At 50.2% G+C, this 17,456-nt stretch overlaps 1 protein-coding gene across 6 annotated transcripts in view; it reads left to right on the top strand.

Moving 5' to 3' along the window:
• XRRA1 (X-ray radiation resistance associated 1) overlaps positions 1-14,501 on the top strand; it is a 94,500-nt gene extending 79,999 nt beyond the window's left edge. For 3 of the 6 annotated variants that reach the window (XM_065881688.1, XM_065881690.1, XM_065881693.1), the window contains 7 exons: positions 5,606-5,699; positions 6,472-6,587; positions 9,643-9,987; positions 12,482-12,680; positions 13,435-13,550; positions 13,762-13,867; positions 14,245-14,501. In XM_065881688.1, the coding sequence (XP_065737760.1) occupies positions 5,606-5,699; positions 6,472-6,587; positions 9,643-9,987; positions 12,482-12,680; positions 13,435-13,550; positions 13,762-13,867; positions 14,245-14,501 (1,233 nt within the window). The remainder of the gene's footprint in view (positions 1-5,605; positions 5,700-6,471; positions 6,588-9,642; positions 9,988-12,481; positions 12,681-13,434; positions 13,551-13,761; positions 13,868-14,244) is intronic. The other 3 variants (XM_065881691.1, XM_065881694.1, XM_065881692.1) reach the window with 2 other exon arrangements.
• The last annotated feature ends 2,955 nt before the right edge of the window (positions 14,502-17,456 follow it).

Genomic DNA, 17,456 nt, shown 5'->3' on the forward strand with positions numbered 1-17,456 from the left:
TTCACCTCTGTTTGACTGTTCTTTATATTTTCTCTTTTTTAAAAAAACTTCTAACTTCTCCCTCTGTGCATCCATTGTCCTCCCAAGTTCTTTGATCACGTTTACAATCTTTACTCTGAACTCTGGCCTGCAGATTTTCTGATGAAAAATCAGCTGATAGCTTTATAGGAGTTTCCTTGCTGCTTCTTGTATTCTCTTTAATTGTTGTCATTTTAGTTACAATGTGTCTTGATGTATTCCTCTTTTGAGTTAATCCTGTATGGGACTCTCTGTGCTTCCTGAACTTGGATGTCTGTTTCCTTTCCCAGTGAGGCAAGTTTTCAGCTATTATGTCTTCAGTTGTTCTCAGCCTCTTTCTTTTCTTTCTGAGATCCCTATAGTGCAAATATTTGTGCACTTGATGTGGTCCCAGAGGTCTCTAACTGTCCTTATTTCTTTTAATTTCTTTGTCTTTTTTTCTGTTCAGTGGCAGTGATTTCCACTACTCTGTCTTCCAGCTCACTGATCTCTTCCTCTGTGTTATATAGTCTACTATTGATTCCCCATAGTGTTTTCATTTCAGTTATTGCATTCTTCATCTTTGTTTATTCTTTATATTTTCTAATTCTTTGTTTAAAAACTTCTAACTTCTCTCTCTGTGCATCCATTCTTTGTCCAAGTTCTTTTATCATCCTTATGATCATTACCCTGAACTCTTTCTCAGGTAGATTGCCTATCTCCACTTAGTTTTTCTTCTGAGGTTTTAGTTTGTTCCTTCATCTGGAACATGTTCCTATTTCACCTCATTTTGCCTGTTGCTGTTTTTATTTTTATGGATTTGGCAGGTTGGTTCTGTTTCCCGACTTTGGAGAAGTGTCCTTTTGTAGATGTCCTGTGTGTCCCAGCAGTACACTACCCTCTCATCACCAGAGCTATGTATGCTGTGTGGATCTTTTGTGGCAGGCTGACTGTGTGTGAGCATGTGGGTGGTCTGCTAGACTTGATTGGTCCCCGGTCCTGTTGGTTGCCAGATCCTGCCTTGTGTGGAGGCTGCCTGTCGCTGGTTCATAGGACCCAGTCATGAGGTGGCTGACTGCAGAACCTTGGCGTGCCCTGGGTTCAGCTTACTGGTGGGCAGAATAAGGGTCCAGGAGACCTCAGTCTATTGTGTGTCCACTGGTGGGTGAAGGAAGGTTCTGGGGCTAGTCCTGGACTACTGGTGGGCAGAGATGTTTCCTGGGGTCTGGTTGCAGGGTGCAGAGGTCCTAGAGGTGGTGTCAGATTGCTGGTGGGTGGGCCAATTCCTAACACAGTTGGTTGTGGGGTCTGGGGTATCCTGAAGTGCATGTCGGCCTGCTAGTGGGCAGGCCAGGGCCCAGCCATTCCCAGGGCAGGATATGGCCTCTTAGTGGGTGGGCTGGTTCTGCAGGCTGCAAGGCTGTGGTTTTCTTGTGGCTGGTGTCTGCCTGCTGGTGGGCAAAGCTGGGTCTGACACTAGACCAGGTTCTCTGGTGGGCAGGGCCACGGTCCGGCAGGGCCACGGTCCGGCAGGTCCCAGGGCAGGGTCTGACTTGCTATTGGGCAGGCCATGTCTGCAGACTGGGGGGGCTGCGGTTTTCTTATGGCTGCTCTCTGCCCACTGGTGGGTAAAAATGTGCTGAGGCTAGAGCAGGATCCTTGGAGGGTGGGGCTGGGTACAAGGGATTATGGGGCTGGGGCCTGTCCACTGGTAGGTGGAGCTGGTTCCTGGGGCCTCAGGTCTAGTGCCTGCACCCTGGTGTATGGGGCCAGGTCCTGGGCCCTCTGGTGGGCAGGGCCATGTCCAGGTGTGGCTGTGGGCTCAGGGGTTCTTAAGGCAGCCTGTCTGCTCATGGGTAGGGCTGTGTCCTTTCCCAGTTAGTTGCCTGGCCTGAGGCCTCCAAGTACTGATGTCTACAGACTGTTGAACCAGGGCATCACTGCATCCTGGGACTAATAAGCTAGAGGAAGGATTCTAAAATGGCGCTTGCCAGCACCAGTGTCCACATGGCAGAATGAGCTCCCCAGATGGCTGCCACCACCGTGTATGTCCCCAGGGTGAGCTCCAGTTGCATCCTGCTTCTCCAGGAGACTTCAAGATCAGCAGATGGGTCTAATCCAGGCTCATACCAAATTACTGCATCTGCCCTGGGTCCCGGAGTGTGAGATATTCGTGTGTTTTACGAGTGGGGTCTCTATCTCCCCCAGCCCTCTGGGACTCTCTAAAGTAAGCCCTGCTGGCCCTCAAAGCCAGATGCTCTGAAGGCTCATCTTCCCAGTGCAGAAGCCCTGGTCTGGGGAGCTCAGTGTAGGGCTTGGACCTCTCACTTCTTTGGGAGAACCTCTGCAATTGTCATTTTTCTCCTGTTTGTGGGTTGCCCACCCAAGGGTATGGGACTTAACTATGTTGCAACTCCACCCCTCCTACCCATCTCATTGTGGTTCCTTCTTTATATCCTTAGGCATAGAAGACCATTTCTGTTAGCTTCTGGTCCTTTTCATCAATGGCTGTTCCGTAAATAGTTGTGATTTTGGTGTGCCTGTGAGAGGGGGTGAGCTTAGGGTCTTTCTACTCTACCATCTTGGCCAATCCCTGGTCTTGAATGGATGTCTTTATGTGGGAGCATCCACATGTAGACCGGGTGTACCCAGTGTCTTTGGGGTGATGGCTGGATCTGATGTGGATGGCAGCCACGTCTTTCCTCAGGGTGTGCTGGCCACTAAGATGAGGGTGTGGCTGGTGCTGGATTAGCTAGAGCCTCCAGCAGAGTGTGAGGCAGGACTTCCTCTCTGCTCAGTGGCCACGTCACTCTGTCAGGGGTGGGGCCTGCTGCCTAGTTGCTGGAGCAGAAGGAGGGTCCAGCTTGAGCTGGCTCCTTTCCCTTTAAGTGTGTGTTTCCCTTCTCCCCACACTGGGGCCTTGCCCTGAAGGAGGGGAGTGCTGAAGTACACGGGGCTTGTGCCCTTATAGAGGTCCGGTGCTCCTCCTGTGTTGGCGTCTGCAGCTCCACTCAGCTGCAGCCCAAGGTCACATCTTTTCCCCGTTATGGTTGGCCCAGATCCAGTGCAAGGTTGTGGCATAGAGTGGGCAGGGCTGGAGCCTTCCCTAGGCTGGGACTGGGGATCACGGTATTTTGGTTCAGGAATTGAAGCTCTGCGCAGCTGTCGGAAGTTGGGCTGCTTCTGTAGTGCTATTTGAGTAAGTGCGACAGTGGCTGCCACCGCCCACCTAGACCACACCCCAGGCCCCTGAGCCACCTCTGCATCCCTAGATGGAGTCTTTTCCCAAGACCTGACTGCCCTAGGTCCCGTGCCAGGCTGTGACATGGAAGAGCGGCACCGGGGGGGTTCTCTCGGCTCGCATTGGGGGGTGTGGTGCGGCGGCAGCTGCTAGGCAAACCTCTCTCCACCCTGTCTGGGGGTGAGCCTGCACCTGTGTGCTCCTCCCAAGTGGAGTCTAGGCTTCTTCAGCCTTTCTGTCCCGGCACTTCTCCTCCCTGCAGGACCCCTCGTCCCCTCTGGGGACACCCTGTCTGTGGCTCAACCCGCTCACTCCCCACCCATGCGATCTCCCTTTTCCTCTTAGTCCCCTCCCCGGGGCACAGGTCCTGACCACGTGCTTTCCTTCTGTCCTACCTGATTACGTGGGAATCTTTCTTGCAGCCTTGGTGGTTTAGGAGTAGTTCTGCCAGTTTCCAGTTAGTTTTCCATGAGAACTGTTCTGCATGTAGATGTGGTTTTGATGTGTTTGTGGGGTCAGCTGAGCTCCACATCCTCTTACTCTACCATCTGGATCCCCCTCCTGAAGCACTAGCCTAGGTCCTCATATTTCTAAAACTTCATCTCATGGGTTTAATCTTTGGTCTGGCCCATACTTGCATCCCCAGCCTTATTCTGCACCAGCCACCCTTTCCCTCTGCTTTTAGTCACACTAGCCTTCTTTAAATCCTTCCAACAGGCATTCCTCCTCTTTGCTGTGAGACCTTTCACACATTCTTCTCTTTGTATGGAACATTTCCTCTCTGCATTAGAGTAAGTTTAATACTAGTGGCTGCGACAAACTTAAAAATGTCAATGACTGAACACAAAAGTTTATTTCTTGCTTTTACAAAATCTATTGTGGATATTCCTGGTTGGTAGGTGGCCTTCCACATGATCCTTCAAAGAGCCAGGTCCCTTCTGGCTATGGCTCTGTCATCCCATGGGACCTTAAGAGTACTTTATTGGATCCTACGCAACTGGTGGATAGATGATTGAGTGAGGGGAGGGTGGTGAGAGATGTAGAGGATCCTACAGGAGGTTTTGAATGAGCTGTACCTGGAAACGGCATTTATCACTTCCACCCAGGTGCATTGGCTAGAACTGTCATATGCCCACATCTAGCTGCCTAGGAGGCAGGAAGAACAGTCTAGCTGTGTGCCCAGAAAGTAGAGGGAATGGCTTCAGTTAACCCAGAGATTTCTTTGACACATACTATGTCCCCCGCTGCATTCACTGATTACCTCCTGCCCGTCCTTCAGATCTCAGGGATGCCTTCTCTTACCTCTGTGACTAGGTCAAATCACCCTAGTCCTTCATGCGCCTCTCTTTTGTGGCAGTAATCACTGTTGTAAATTCATGTTCCTTTGTGTTACTGTTTCTTCTGTGCTTGTTTCCCACTAGGTACTGTTCCAGTGCTTGGTACATGTAGTCATTCAGTAAATATCTGTTGAATAGGTAATTGCCCCGTGAGCACCTACTGCTACCCAGTGTGGCTCCAGAGGAAGTCAGATTGAAATACCATCCCACTCCCAGCCCTTAGTGCTATCTGTGGGTCACAAATCTGACTCAATACCTTTCAGTGTGTCTAGGCATCCGAAAGGCCACTGCCCAGCTCCTGGCCCCTCTGATACTATTTCATTGCTAATAGACACCCTGCCCAAGGTTGTCCCCAGATGTTCCAGCCACTCTTCTCAACAAGGATTGTGTATTTTTCTTGCCCTTCAGAGGCTGGCCTCATAGGGGTAGTGTGGCGTCGGGGCCCCAGACAGCCGCGAGGTCTCCCTTACCCCACTGGCTCTGCTTATCCCTTAGATGCGTGTGTCCCCCTGACCTCCTGTCCCCTATCCCTCCCCAGAACAGGCTTTAGTGAAAGAGACTATCAGTGCTGTTGACAGACTGACCGGATGTGTAGAGGTTGCACTGAGGAAGGTGAAGTGTCAGACAAAACATATCCTGAAGTCAAAGTCCACGCCTTGCCAAATTTCCAGCCTCCTTGGGAGACAAGTGCTAAATGTATTTGTTCTTATTATTTTGTCACCAGCATCCTTAATATTTGGTATAAGCTACCTATCCAGTGTGGAGAAGGGGAAAAAATTCTTAACCTTTCAAATGTGAAACAGATGGTGGAATTTTGAACAGGCGGGGCAAAGGTATTCTGAGTGTGAACAGGTGAAAGTGCAGGATAAGACACTGCCCAGCAGTAAGTCCTGTCCCTAGCAGCCTAACTCCTCCAGCCCCACCCTCGCCCCAGACCTAGCAAGCATGCAGCCCTGCATTGTGGGGCCTTGAAGCACTTGGGCAGAGGTGAGGGCGGTGTCGATCTGATGCTCTCCCGCATTCCTTACAGATTGCAAAGGAAGATGCCATTCTGCCGGTAGCTCTCTTCCCATCTCTCTGCGAGCTCATCTTTCATAACAACCCTCTGGTGGCCCATACACAAGGTATGGTACCCACAAACCTGCCCCCTGAACCCAGTCTCCAAGAAGCAATGTGGGCCTCCTCATCCCTACCTCAGGGCTGAGCCCTGCTCTGCTCTGCGTCGTGGGTGGACAAGGTTCATAGTGCATTGGGGGCTGTAGAAAACAACAGAGACCTCTGAGCACATGCTCTGCACTAACTCATCCTGACAGCAAACCTGTGAAGTGGGCATTTGTGTCCCCGTGCACAGTAGATGAAACTGAGGATCAGAGAGGGTCACAATCTACCCAAGGTCACACAGCAACAAAGAGGCAGCGCTGGGAATGGAGTACAGAATTATCTAGATCCTGCATGGGCTCTATAATGACACTTTGCTTTGTGGAACAGGTCTGTTGTGACCTCACTCCCCACTTCCCAGTTAGGGAGGAGTGGGAGGCCGAACTGCTGAGCCCTCCCCACCCAGAGCATGCTGAATGCAGTAGATGCTCTGTCAGTACTGGAACCCACTGTCCAAGATGCAGCAGCTGGAGGCATTTTAGAATCCTGGGCCCTGGAGTGACACTAGGGTATTCTAATCTCTACTCTACACTGTCTTCATTGCCTTAGACAAATTCCTTAACCTCTCTGTGCCTCAGTTTCCTCACCTGTCAAATGGGCATAATATAGGTACCTACCTCCTAGAGCTCGTGCGAGAATTAAGTAAGTTTATACATGTACATGAGCAGTGCCTGGCACACAGAAGCCCCCAGTAAAATGTTAGCTAATAGTAATCTTATTTTCCCACCATGGCTCCAGGGGTCCCTCCACTGCTAAAAAGCCTCCTCCAGGAGCAGCTGGGAATCCACTTAATTCGAAGGAAGATGGTAAAGGCTAAGCGTCACATTTTGATGCCTCGGAAGGACTCTCGGAAGGTAAGCCTTCAAAGGCGGGACCCCCCAAGCCCAGGGGGAGTGGAGCGGAAGGTAAGCCTTCAAAGGCGGGACCCCCCAAGCCCAGGGGGAGTGGAGCCTATTTTAATGCCTGCAGACCAACCTGGCAGCAGAGCTGCTCCCTCCCACAATATCTGGGATCCCTCCGTTAGGTTTGTAGCCGCAGTTTTGTCTTCTCCTTCCCTCGCTCTCTTACATACAGATATACCCAGGAGAGACAAGACAGCCAGTCAGAGACCCAAAAGTCAGAGTAGGGAGGAGCCTGGGAGGGCATTGAGTCTGACCCCCTAATTTTACAGAGAAACTGAGGTCCAGAGAAGACACTGTGGAGAAGTGGAGAGAAATCAGTCAGAAGACCCGGGTGTCAGTCTGGCTCCATCATTTTTCTAGCTGCCTGAACTTGGGCAAGATTTCCACTCTCTGAGCTTCAGCTTCTCAACTCTGAAACCTCTCAGAGCTGCTGAGAGGACTGGATGAAGCAACAGATATAAAAACACTTTAGGGCTTCCCTGGTGGCGCAGTGGTTGAGAGTCCGCCTGCCGATGCAGGGGACACGGGTTCGTGCCCCGGTCTGGGAAGATCCCACATGCTGCGGAGCGGCTGGGCCCGTGAGCCATGGCCGCTGAGCCTGCGCGTCCGGAGCCTGTCCTCCGCAACGGGAGAGGCCACGACAGTGAGAGGCCCGCGTAACGCATAAAAAAAAAAAAAAAAAAAAAACACTTTATAAACTCCCCAAACCCCTACGAATGCAGGTTATAGTCACCTGTGGTAATCGTGAATGGCTGCACCAGGGCTAGAATACACATCTTCTGCCTGAATCTTAGGAAGCGTTTCCTACCGTTGAGAGCAGTCTGCTCCCTCAGTACCTCCCCCAGCTAGTGGTCTTAGATTGGCCTTCTGGGATGCCGTAAAGTAAGTCAAATCCCTCTTTCATCCGAAGGATTTCAGAAATTTCTGTGAAATGCTGCTCCCTCCTGAACTTTAGTCTTCCTATAGCCAAAAGCTGGACTTGGCATTGCTGGTCCCGAAAGTTAATTAGCTATTCCCTGCCCAACGCCCCCCGCCCCCAACCCCAGTCTGCTTCTGTACAGCCAAGCTCTTGTCTTGAGCCCTCAGAGGACCAGAGCAGCATGTAAAACCAGAAATAGAAATTCAGAGGGTTTCCATCATCTTTCCCCTTGTCTGTTGCCTCCTCTAAGGATCCTGCTACTTCCCTTCCCATCAGCCAGCTGGGAAAGGGCACAATCAGTGAGCCGGATGCTAAGTACGTAATCCTGTCTCCCACGTACAGAACACCCATGCTGAGAACTTGCACACGTGCTACCCTGTAACCCTCACCATGGACAAGGAAACAGGCTCAGAGAGGTGAAATAACTTATTTGTTAAAAGGTAGTGTTGGGGTCCAGGGGCACCGTTACAGTTCCAACTAGTAGAGGATAAACACCAAGTATTAGTGGCCAAATGAGAAGCACATCAATGCTTTGTGAATCTAGGCAAACACCATCTAACCTCCAATGCAGGCTAGACTGGAGAGTGTTGTGTGGCCTGCAGGCAGGTTGGAGATGCCTACATGTTCCCTGTGTGCTCCCAGAGATGGGCTGGATGTACAGCCTTTTACTCACTCAGTTACACAGACCAAGGTTGCTGGCCCTCCCTCATACTAGGCATGGACAAGACAGGGGGAAAATAGAGACCCACCCAACGTGTAACCAAAAAACTGTATGAGGCCTCTATGTGTGAGAACACAAATGTAAGATAAAATGGCCTGCCCATCTGGGACACAGGGTCCAATGACTCTCAACCTCTGACCAATCAGATTATCCAGTCTTCCCTCAGGAAAGTGGTGGTGGGATAGAGAAAGAGCGTCCCCAGCACTCCTCCAGCACAGACCTGTGAGAGGGAGGAATAAATGTGGCCTCTTCTCCACCAGCCGGCAAATGACGGCACTTGGTGTTTTGCGCACTGAGGCATGAGTTCTGAAAAAAGACTCTGGGTCCCTCAGGCTTCGAGTCTAAACACTGAGATTTTACATATTTCAAAAAGGAAATATTTTCTTAAAAAGAATCCTATTTTATAAAATCCTATTTTGTAAATCCTACAAATCCTATTATATAAAAGTCATCCGTCACACTCCCTAGTTTGTTAGGTACATTTGTGCGCACCATCTCATTTGGAAGAACTCTGCAAGATAGGCAGGCAGGGACTATTCTCCCATTTTGTAAGCTCAAATGATAGACTGCACTGCACTGCATGGCCTGTCAAAGTACAGATAGATATAAGTGGACCAAATACCTCTGACAAAGAATAAAAACAATTCACTGTATAACTAGGGAGGGGAAGCAGAACTAGGCCCAGATGAGGGAAACTGGGCCCATGGCTGTCGCCTGGCAGATGAGGCAGAGGAGGAGGGGGAAGGATGACAGGCTTTTGCTAAGGAAGCTGAGCAGTTCAGTGGGAAAGAAGTTACTGCCTTGGGTCTAAACCCTGAGATTTGCCTTATACAGGGGTCTTTATATAAGGTGCAGGGACTGGCACCCTGAAAGGGGCCTGGTGCTGCTGCCTTCCAGAGAACGTGGGCCCACCTCCCCCAGGCCCTCCTAGGAGTCCCCGAGGGGAGTCAAGGGCACTGTGGGACACCTTGATCAGAGGAATGAGGCTGCTGTAGGCCAGAGTGATATGGTCAAGCATCTAGAATGAGGCCTGGAGCCTCTGCCACTGAACAACTCTGTGACCTTGGACAAGTCATTTTACCTCTCTGAGCCCCAGTTTCCTTATTTATAAAATGAGGACACTTACTCACTGGGTAGTTTGAGGTGTAAATAAAACTACATGTCATGTACGGGGTACATCGTAGATGCCCAATAAGTGTGATTTTGCCCCCTCCCTCCCCCTGTGAGACCTCACCCAGTGCTTTGACCACTATACCTGTTAGCCCTAGGCTGGTGATATCCAGGAGGAGAGATTCTGATTAGGAAGCAAACCAATTCAGCCCTTCTTCCACAACAGGTGAAAACCCAAGTCCCTTCTTCCACAACAGGTGAAAACCCAAGTCCCAAAGGTGCCAAAGCAGCCTCTGATTCTCCATCACCCACCCATGACCACAATCAAGTCTTCCTCAAAGGAGATGCTGGAAGCAGAGGCAGAGTTGACTAAAGAGCTGCCCACCACCAAGACCATTTCTGTGGAGCGAGAGATGCCCATCGAGGGCCCGCAGGGCCTTCTCCTCTCCCACCGGGCCTTTGTGCCACTGCCTCCCATCTGCTCTGACTCCACCGTGCATAGTGAGGACACATCCCGCCGGAGCAACACTGCCGGCCGCCTCAGCCCAGACCACCCGTCAGATGAGGACACCAAGAGCACAGAGTCCATCTTCTTGACCCAGGTACCTGGACCCACCTGCCCCTGCCCACTTGTTCCCAGCTCCCATGTGTTCCTGTCCAACCCTTAGACGGCTGGACTACTGTAGGCAGCTGGAACTAAGCACAAGGCAGTTCTGGAAACCAGAAAGCACCCTTGGCAGAGCCTGCAAGCCCCTTCTGGGAGTTCCACTGATCCAAGGCTACTGGTAGGGACAGCCATGGGGACAAGTCATGGTCCTGTGGCACAGACAACATCTGGGATTTGGCTGGGGTGTTGGTCAGACCAGTTTCTTGGAAGGGTTTGCTGCTGCCTCTTCCTATCTGCATAAGGTCACCTCACTTCTGATGCTGCATCTGAATCCTGGGAGCACAGATGGATGAGACATGGGTCCTGCCCTCAGGGTGTCCTCAGTCTAATAGGGGAGATGGACAGCAACCATGCATGCAGTCAGTGCTGAGACTGAGGAAAACTCAGGGGCTGGGAGCCTAGAGGAAGGAGGGATATCTTTATCCTAGACCAGGAGGGCTTCCTAAAAGCAGTTCAAATGAGCTGAGCTTTGCAGGCTGAGTAGGAGTTAACAAGGTGAAGAGCTGGGCAGCAAGGACATTGTAGGCAGAGTGAGCAGCATGAAGCAGGGTACAGAGGAAGGAAATTAAAATGGTACATACAGAACGATGAATGATTCAGTGTAGATACAGTAGAAAGGTGACATGGAGGAAAAGGGAAGTTTAGGCTGGAGGAGTTGGTAGGGCCCCCTTGAACTTTATTATTGTAACATTATTATCCTCCCATCTTCCTGCCTCCAGTCTTGCCCCTCCAATCTGCCAGATCTTTCCAAGATGTACATCCACCCATAAATTATCTCTCTATTCATCTCTTACTTGTTCCACACATGACTTATAGTGACATACAAATTCGTACAATATAAAAGTATCTTTATGAACTAAATCAGAACCTTCTTGGAACAAAACAGAGTATAAACAAACAAGTATTTAAAAATAATTGAGATAGTTGGATAAAAGGAAGATGCACAGGAAAGGAAATAAGTGCAAGGCCAATTCTGTCACTCAAATGTGCATATCGTGTACTGCCACTCTCATAATAGAGGTCTGTTGCCAAAATGCAGTTCGAGCTTCCTAGCGGCCTAAGCAATACAGTCAATTATGAGTCACCATGACTGAAAAAAACAATCCCCCAATTGCCCAGGCTATAACCTCCAATACAATGTTGTCTTTTTCCTCCTGATCTTAGCACACAAACGTTCAGTCTTTCATCATTAATTATGATTAACTGTGGGTTTTTCATAAATGCCCTTTATCAGGTCAAGGAAATTTCTTTCTATTCCTAGTTCGTTGAATATTTTGTCATGAAGGGGTGTTAGATTTTGCCAAGTGCTTTTTCTGTGTCTGTTGTGAACATGTGGTTTTTGTCCTTTACCTATTGATATATTACACTAATTGATTTCCAGATGTGAAATCAACCCTGCATACCTGGGATAAATCCCACTTTGACATAGCATATAATCCTTTTTATATGTTGCCGGTTCAGTTTGCTAGTATTTGGTTGGTATTTGTGTTTATATTCATAGGGATATTGGTCTGTAGTTTTCCTTTCTTGTGATGTCTTTCCCTAGTTTGGGTTTCAGGGTAATACTGACTTCAGAGAATGAGTGTTCCCTCTTCCTCTAGTTTTTTTTTTTTTGGAAGAGTTTATGAAGGGTTGGTGTTAATTCTTTAAATGTTTGGTAGGATTCACTACTGAAGCCATCTGATCCTTGGCTTTTCTTTGTGGGAAGTTTTTAAATTACTGATTCGATCTCTTGTTACAGGTCTACCCAGATTTTCTATTTCTTCTTTAGTCAGCCGTAAGTTTTAACTAAGGGTATAACAACATTCCTACTGGTTTCATAACCATCACAGTAAGGCTAAAAAAGTGAATTCAGACAATGTTCACTCACCCCTTTTAAAACTCTTCCATGGCTTGCCATTACAGTGAGGATAAAGAAAATACAAACAAAAACAAAACAAACACCCTCAGCTTGGCATTTAAAGGCCCTTACTGAGCTGGGCCCTGCTTATTGCTCCAGCTGCCTATCTCTTTATGGTACCCTCCAACCACACCAATATTTTACTCCCCGCAAATGCACTTTGCTGTGTCTTAACTTTGCATCTTTGCCCATGCTCTTCCCTGCCTGCCACAGTCCTCCTTTCTCATCGCTCGCCGCCTACCTGGGGATGGCTTTCCTGGTTCTTCCAGACTTCGCTCAGGCTAAGGCAACAACCCTCCAGTGAGCTTCCTGGCCCCCCAGGCTGGTTAGGTCTTCCTGTGGGCTCACCCTGTACCCTTGTGCTCTCTCCTGTGACAGCATTTATCACAATGTATGGTAATTTCTGTTTTCATGTCTGCTTCCTCTCACCCCAGTCTGGGTTCTTGCCCATAACAGGACCCAGCATGGGGACCCACACAGAGCTCAGAAGTGTTAAAGGAATGCATTTTCTTTTTCTTCTGGGGCACAGGTCAGTGGGCTGTCCTCCTCCATCTTCCAGAGGGATGATACAGAGATAAAGGAGAAAGACCAAGGACCACCACCCATAGCACCCAGAGAGGTGAAGAGGACTCAGAAGAAGCTCCCATCTGCTTCCTTCCCCAGAAAGTACCATGGCTCTGAGGAGCTGCTGACAACCAAGCCTGATCCAGCTTTCACTGAGCCGAAAGGTACGTGAGGAGAATGGCTCCGGGCAAGGGGCTCTTTCCATGGCCCAGAGCAAGCCAGGGCAAAGCCAAAGTGGGTGCCAAGCCTCTTTTCCGGGCCAGGGTGTCATCTTCTGTCTGAATGTCTGTCAAAGGGCCCCTGAGGGTGTTCTGGTTTGGAGCCCTACTTGTCAGGACCCCTGGCCTGGACCTTCATTGGCTTTTGGGGAACCACAGCTGTTCAGAGATTCCAGCCAGTCTGGACCCAACTGCTTTGGTTGGAAAAGTCTCTCCAGGAAGGGTGTGACGAACAAACACTCAGACTGGTCAGATTCCCAAGGTCCTCCCCAGCCCAGTTAATCTCCAAAGCGAACATCCAAAATCCTCCCTGTGTGGTTTGTGCAGTGCCTCCTCCGGCCCCTTATTTCAGACTCTGCTGTTATTAACAGAATCTGCAGTGGTGCTCAGCTGTGCTCTGTTGGGTGTCATTCTCTGCAGTGTAACCCCCTGAGGTTAATGGGTTACTTGGCGTCACTCCCTTTCACCACTCCTATGCTATTTTTCCATCAGGATCTGTGCACATAGGAAACAAGTATTCACTGAACAAATGATGGAACTTCTGGCACCACAACAGATCAGGGCAGGATATGGGAACAGTGTTTTCTTCTTAGAGCCCCTCATCTTTTTACCCAGGGCTGCTATGAAATGGGGAATGAAGAAATTGGGGGAGGCATCCAGGAGGAGGGGGATGGACCTTGACCTTGTCTTTTTGCCCTAGGAATCCAGAAGAATGCACAGGCCTTGCAGCACATGCTGAAACATCCGCTCGTGTACCGCTCCTGCAAGCCCAGGCTGGACACTCTTCAGAAACACTATGTTCCCAAGGAGAAACGGGTAAACTTCCACCACACTGTGTATGTGAACTGCCCCTCAGGACCCCACAAGTACAGAGGTGGCTGTCACCTTGGGACCTTCAAAGAGCCATGCTTTTCCCTAGTGCCCCCAAGTTCTCCCCTGCCTGTCATTGTGACTGTATGAGGAGGTGAGGCCATGAAAGTCTGAGTAGAAGACTGGGACAACACTGTGCTCTCTTACCTCCCGTCAGACCCAGAGGATCCCTATTCCACCCCCCCGGAAGACTCGAGCCCAGCTGCTGGATGACATCCTCATTCGCATGCGGGACCCCCGGAACATTACTGAGGCACCACTAGGTACGGCTCTGACCCCCAGTCCTCAGCTGCCAAGTTTACTCACCTGCTGGTATAGGCAAAGGGCTTGTGTTGGAGCAGGAAGGGCCTTTAGAGAGCATCTGCCCCAGACCTTCCTGTGTGCAGATGGAGAAACTGAGGCCTGAGTGAGGCAGAGAGTTGCCTAAAGTCACACAGCATGTTACCAACGGCTTGAGACAGAATCAGAAGGGGATACCTCTGGCTTTCTAGTGCCCAAACTGGAGACCATTTTCAGGCCCTTAACATCCTCTTCCCACCCCCTCCCACTTTCTGAGGGGCTCTGGACCCAGTCCCCGCTGCTCTGGGCTAGGTGGGACTCAGGGTGATCTTGGTGCCCCTCCTGGCTTTCCTCCCTGCAGGAGCTGTCCTGTGCCAGCAGACAGAGCAGCGGCTGGTGAACCAGAAGCAGTACCTGGAGGCCAAAAGGCTGCTGAAGGAGTTTCGTGCGCGGTACCGGCGGCTGGTGCGCTGCTCACTGCGGTCGGTGTTCGGGGCCACGGCACCACCCCAGGTCCACCTGGCATTGAGCGAGGGCCAGCCTAAGAAGTTCGGCCACTTCCTCGAGTTCATGGATCAGTTCTGCCAGGAGCCCACGGCCAGTGACTCGAAAGGTTAGGGCTGCGCACGGGGCCATGTGCGCCGCCCCACCTGCGCCCCACACCCTCCGCAAGGGCTCCGTGCCCTTGACTGCTCCTTGGGATGGGTGCGGGCCTCCGAGCTCTGCTCAGCCTCACTCGCCGGCCGCTGTGAGTGGGGAGCTCGTCAGGACCTCCCCGCCCTGGGCCGGGCAGGAACCGGCACCTGGCCCAACAGCAATAAAGAGTGGGTGCGTAGAGCAAGGTAGGCCTCATGCCTTTTTGGAGCCTAGGCCAGGTTGTCGCACTGGGGAAAGAAACCCCAGCTGATGCGCATCCCTAGAGTCCTGTGGGAAACCTGCCTGAGTCACACAGAGTGATAACACTGTGTTATCCCACAGAGCTGGGATAAGCACTAGGACAGAAAACAGGGTCGATGAAACAGAGGAACAGCCCAGAATCCAAAGCTCAGAGAAGTTAACTAACTTGCCCACAGCCACTAGTGAGTGAGCGAGTGTGTGTGTGTGCGCGTGTGCGCGTTGGGAGCAGGGCGGGTAACAAAACTCAGGCCTCTAGGCGCCCAAAAGCCTCTAGGCTTTCTCTGTTGGTCAGCTTTTTCCAGGGAAGAGAGAGAGGATTGGGAATTTCCTTCTTAGATGGCCATGACCACAAAGTTGGGACAAGTTGAGGGGAGGGCTTACATGGAGTTTCCCAAGGTTTTCTAATCCAGGACATAAGCTGAAGTCCCATATGCAAATACAGTGGGATGTGGCTCTAAAACAGACCCCGGGACTGTGCAAGGTCAACCGGGACTCAGGTTAAGTAAGCTAGTTCTGGCCAAAGCAGCCTATGGGGCTGCCCCATTCTTATGAATGCACAGTAGTCAGCACCTACCATAGAGGAGGGTCAGGAGAAGGCCACTGGGGCTGAATTGCAGAGGTGTGGGTGCTGGGTGTGACCAAGTCACCTGGGCAATGATTCCTCCGAAGACTGCTTTCCTGGAGGTGCCTGCCTGGGGAGAAGGCCTGCAGTTCCCAGGGTCCAGGAAGCAGTGGCATAAGGATTAAGGACCCACAGCAAGGCACCAACTCCCACAACCTAAGGTGCAATTAAGACGATTATAGAAATACAGTCTTGTAGCCACAGGTCTGTGGTGCAGTATCTGCTGTATTTCAAGTGCGAGACTATTAGGACACAAGTGTTCGCATATTATCACACTCAACCAACCACAGTCACATACATGTGGCCAGTTACATATTTACACCAAGCTGTGGTCATACCAGACACACATATTCAAGTTCAGACGGTCACATACACGATCACATACAGTCCCATACACATATCAAGTTACAAAGTCAGTTACGTCTCACTCATTCACACAGGCACCTGGACAGATTCAGGTAATAAACGCAGTGCTACCCTCAGCGGCACACATGTGCTGGGGCACGTTGCTGACTTACCATGTTGGATCTTCTAGGCCCAAAATCATCCTTCCGCTAACGTTAGGAAGGAGAATCCACCCCAACATTCACACTGTAAACCTCGCTAGGTTCAAGTTCGGGAGATTTGCAATGCTCCCTTCAGCCAGAAACACTATCAAACCATAAGCTCTCAGGCCTGAAAGGCTCCTGGGAACATCCTATCCCAGCCTCTAGGTAGGAAGCCTCTTGCAATCTCCCCAACAGATCATTCAGCTCCTGCTTGCACATCTAGTGACAGGGCGCTCATTCCCTACAAAGGCTGTCCCTTCCTTTGTTGGGAAAACTATTGGGTGGCTCTAGCCATTGGACTAAGCATCTGCCTAAGCCCCTCAGTAGTCCTAACTCTGCTTTTGGGCCCAGAGTATATCTGCTCTCTCTGCCCAGCCAGGCTGGCCCTTTACCGATATGAGACTATCCTGAAGAGGATACACCTATCTAGGCCAGACGCTCTTAACTTTCTCTGTTATTCCACATGGGATACCATCTGAATAAACTGGTTCTCCTATCATTCTGAATGCCGAAGCAAGACATTCCAACACAGGGCATCTCCCAGAGCAAAGATAGCCCCAAACTCAAACACACACAGTCTAAGCTCAGCTCAGATTTGCCTGAGATTGCTCTCCAGAGATAAGACTGACTAGAAACAGAACATTCATGAGTTTGCTTTACTGTATTCTCAACTTGGGCCTCTCCTCAACCTGGCAAGCCTGCACTGAAGAATGCACTTTGGTATTGTTTAAACAACACATCATCCCATTTGATCCCTTAGCAGAAGCATCCCTGACAGGGCACGCCTGTTCTGAGTCCTCTGTCTTTGTCAAAAAGCTCCTTGTGATGAGCTGGAGAGGAGGCAGCCAGCAATGGCAGTGCCAAGGGTCTGGGCCCCTTCTGCAATCTAATGCAGACAGCAGGTTGAATGAAACCAAAATCCAAACCATTTTCTATTTCTAGGTTGGAGAGGATAAGGCCCTAAGGACAGCTGTTTATACGAAGAACTAAGAGTAAACAGTACATCAGTCACACACAGACAAAAAAATCCATTAGTTGGCATTTAAGATAATCATTTTCCTTTACATAGTTACCCATTCTCATTAGGACTTGAAGATTCTGCTGGAGGTTAAGGGTTGAACCCACTGAGGGAAAGCCCTGCACCTACTGTTGGCACAGCTTGGAGAGGGGGCAGGGCCAACAAGGGAGAATCTGCTGCCGCCGTCTGGAGCCGGGCCCCAAAGCTGCTCCTGAGCTCTCATGGCTTGATCTTTGAGGAGTACATTCCCTGTTTCTACCCCTTATTAAATGAGAGGAAAGGAAGAAGAACAAGCCTGGCCTTACCCTGGCTTTGTCCAACTAGTTCTTGACTTAAGACACCAGAAAAGGTAGAAAGGGAGCCTGCCCCCAGTTTGAGGTTGCCTCCCACAATTCCTGAGACAAGGCATTAAGGAAGCATTTTCTCACAAAGCAAAATGTGTAAATATTTTTCTTAGGAAAAAAAAATACTGATAATACATAGAACAA

The sequence above is a fragment of the Phocoena phocoena genome, chromosome 8 (assembly GCF_963924675.1).
Source record: "Phocoena phocoena chromosome 8, mPhoPho1.1, whole genome shotgun sequence".
NCBI lineage: Eukaryota > Metazoa > Chordata > Mammalia > Artiodactyla > Phocoenidae > Phocoena > Phocoena phocoena.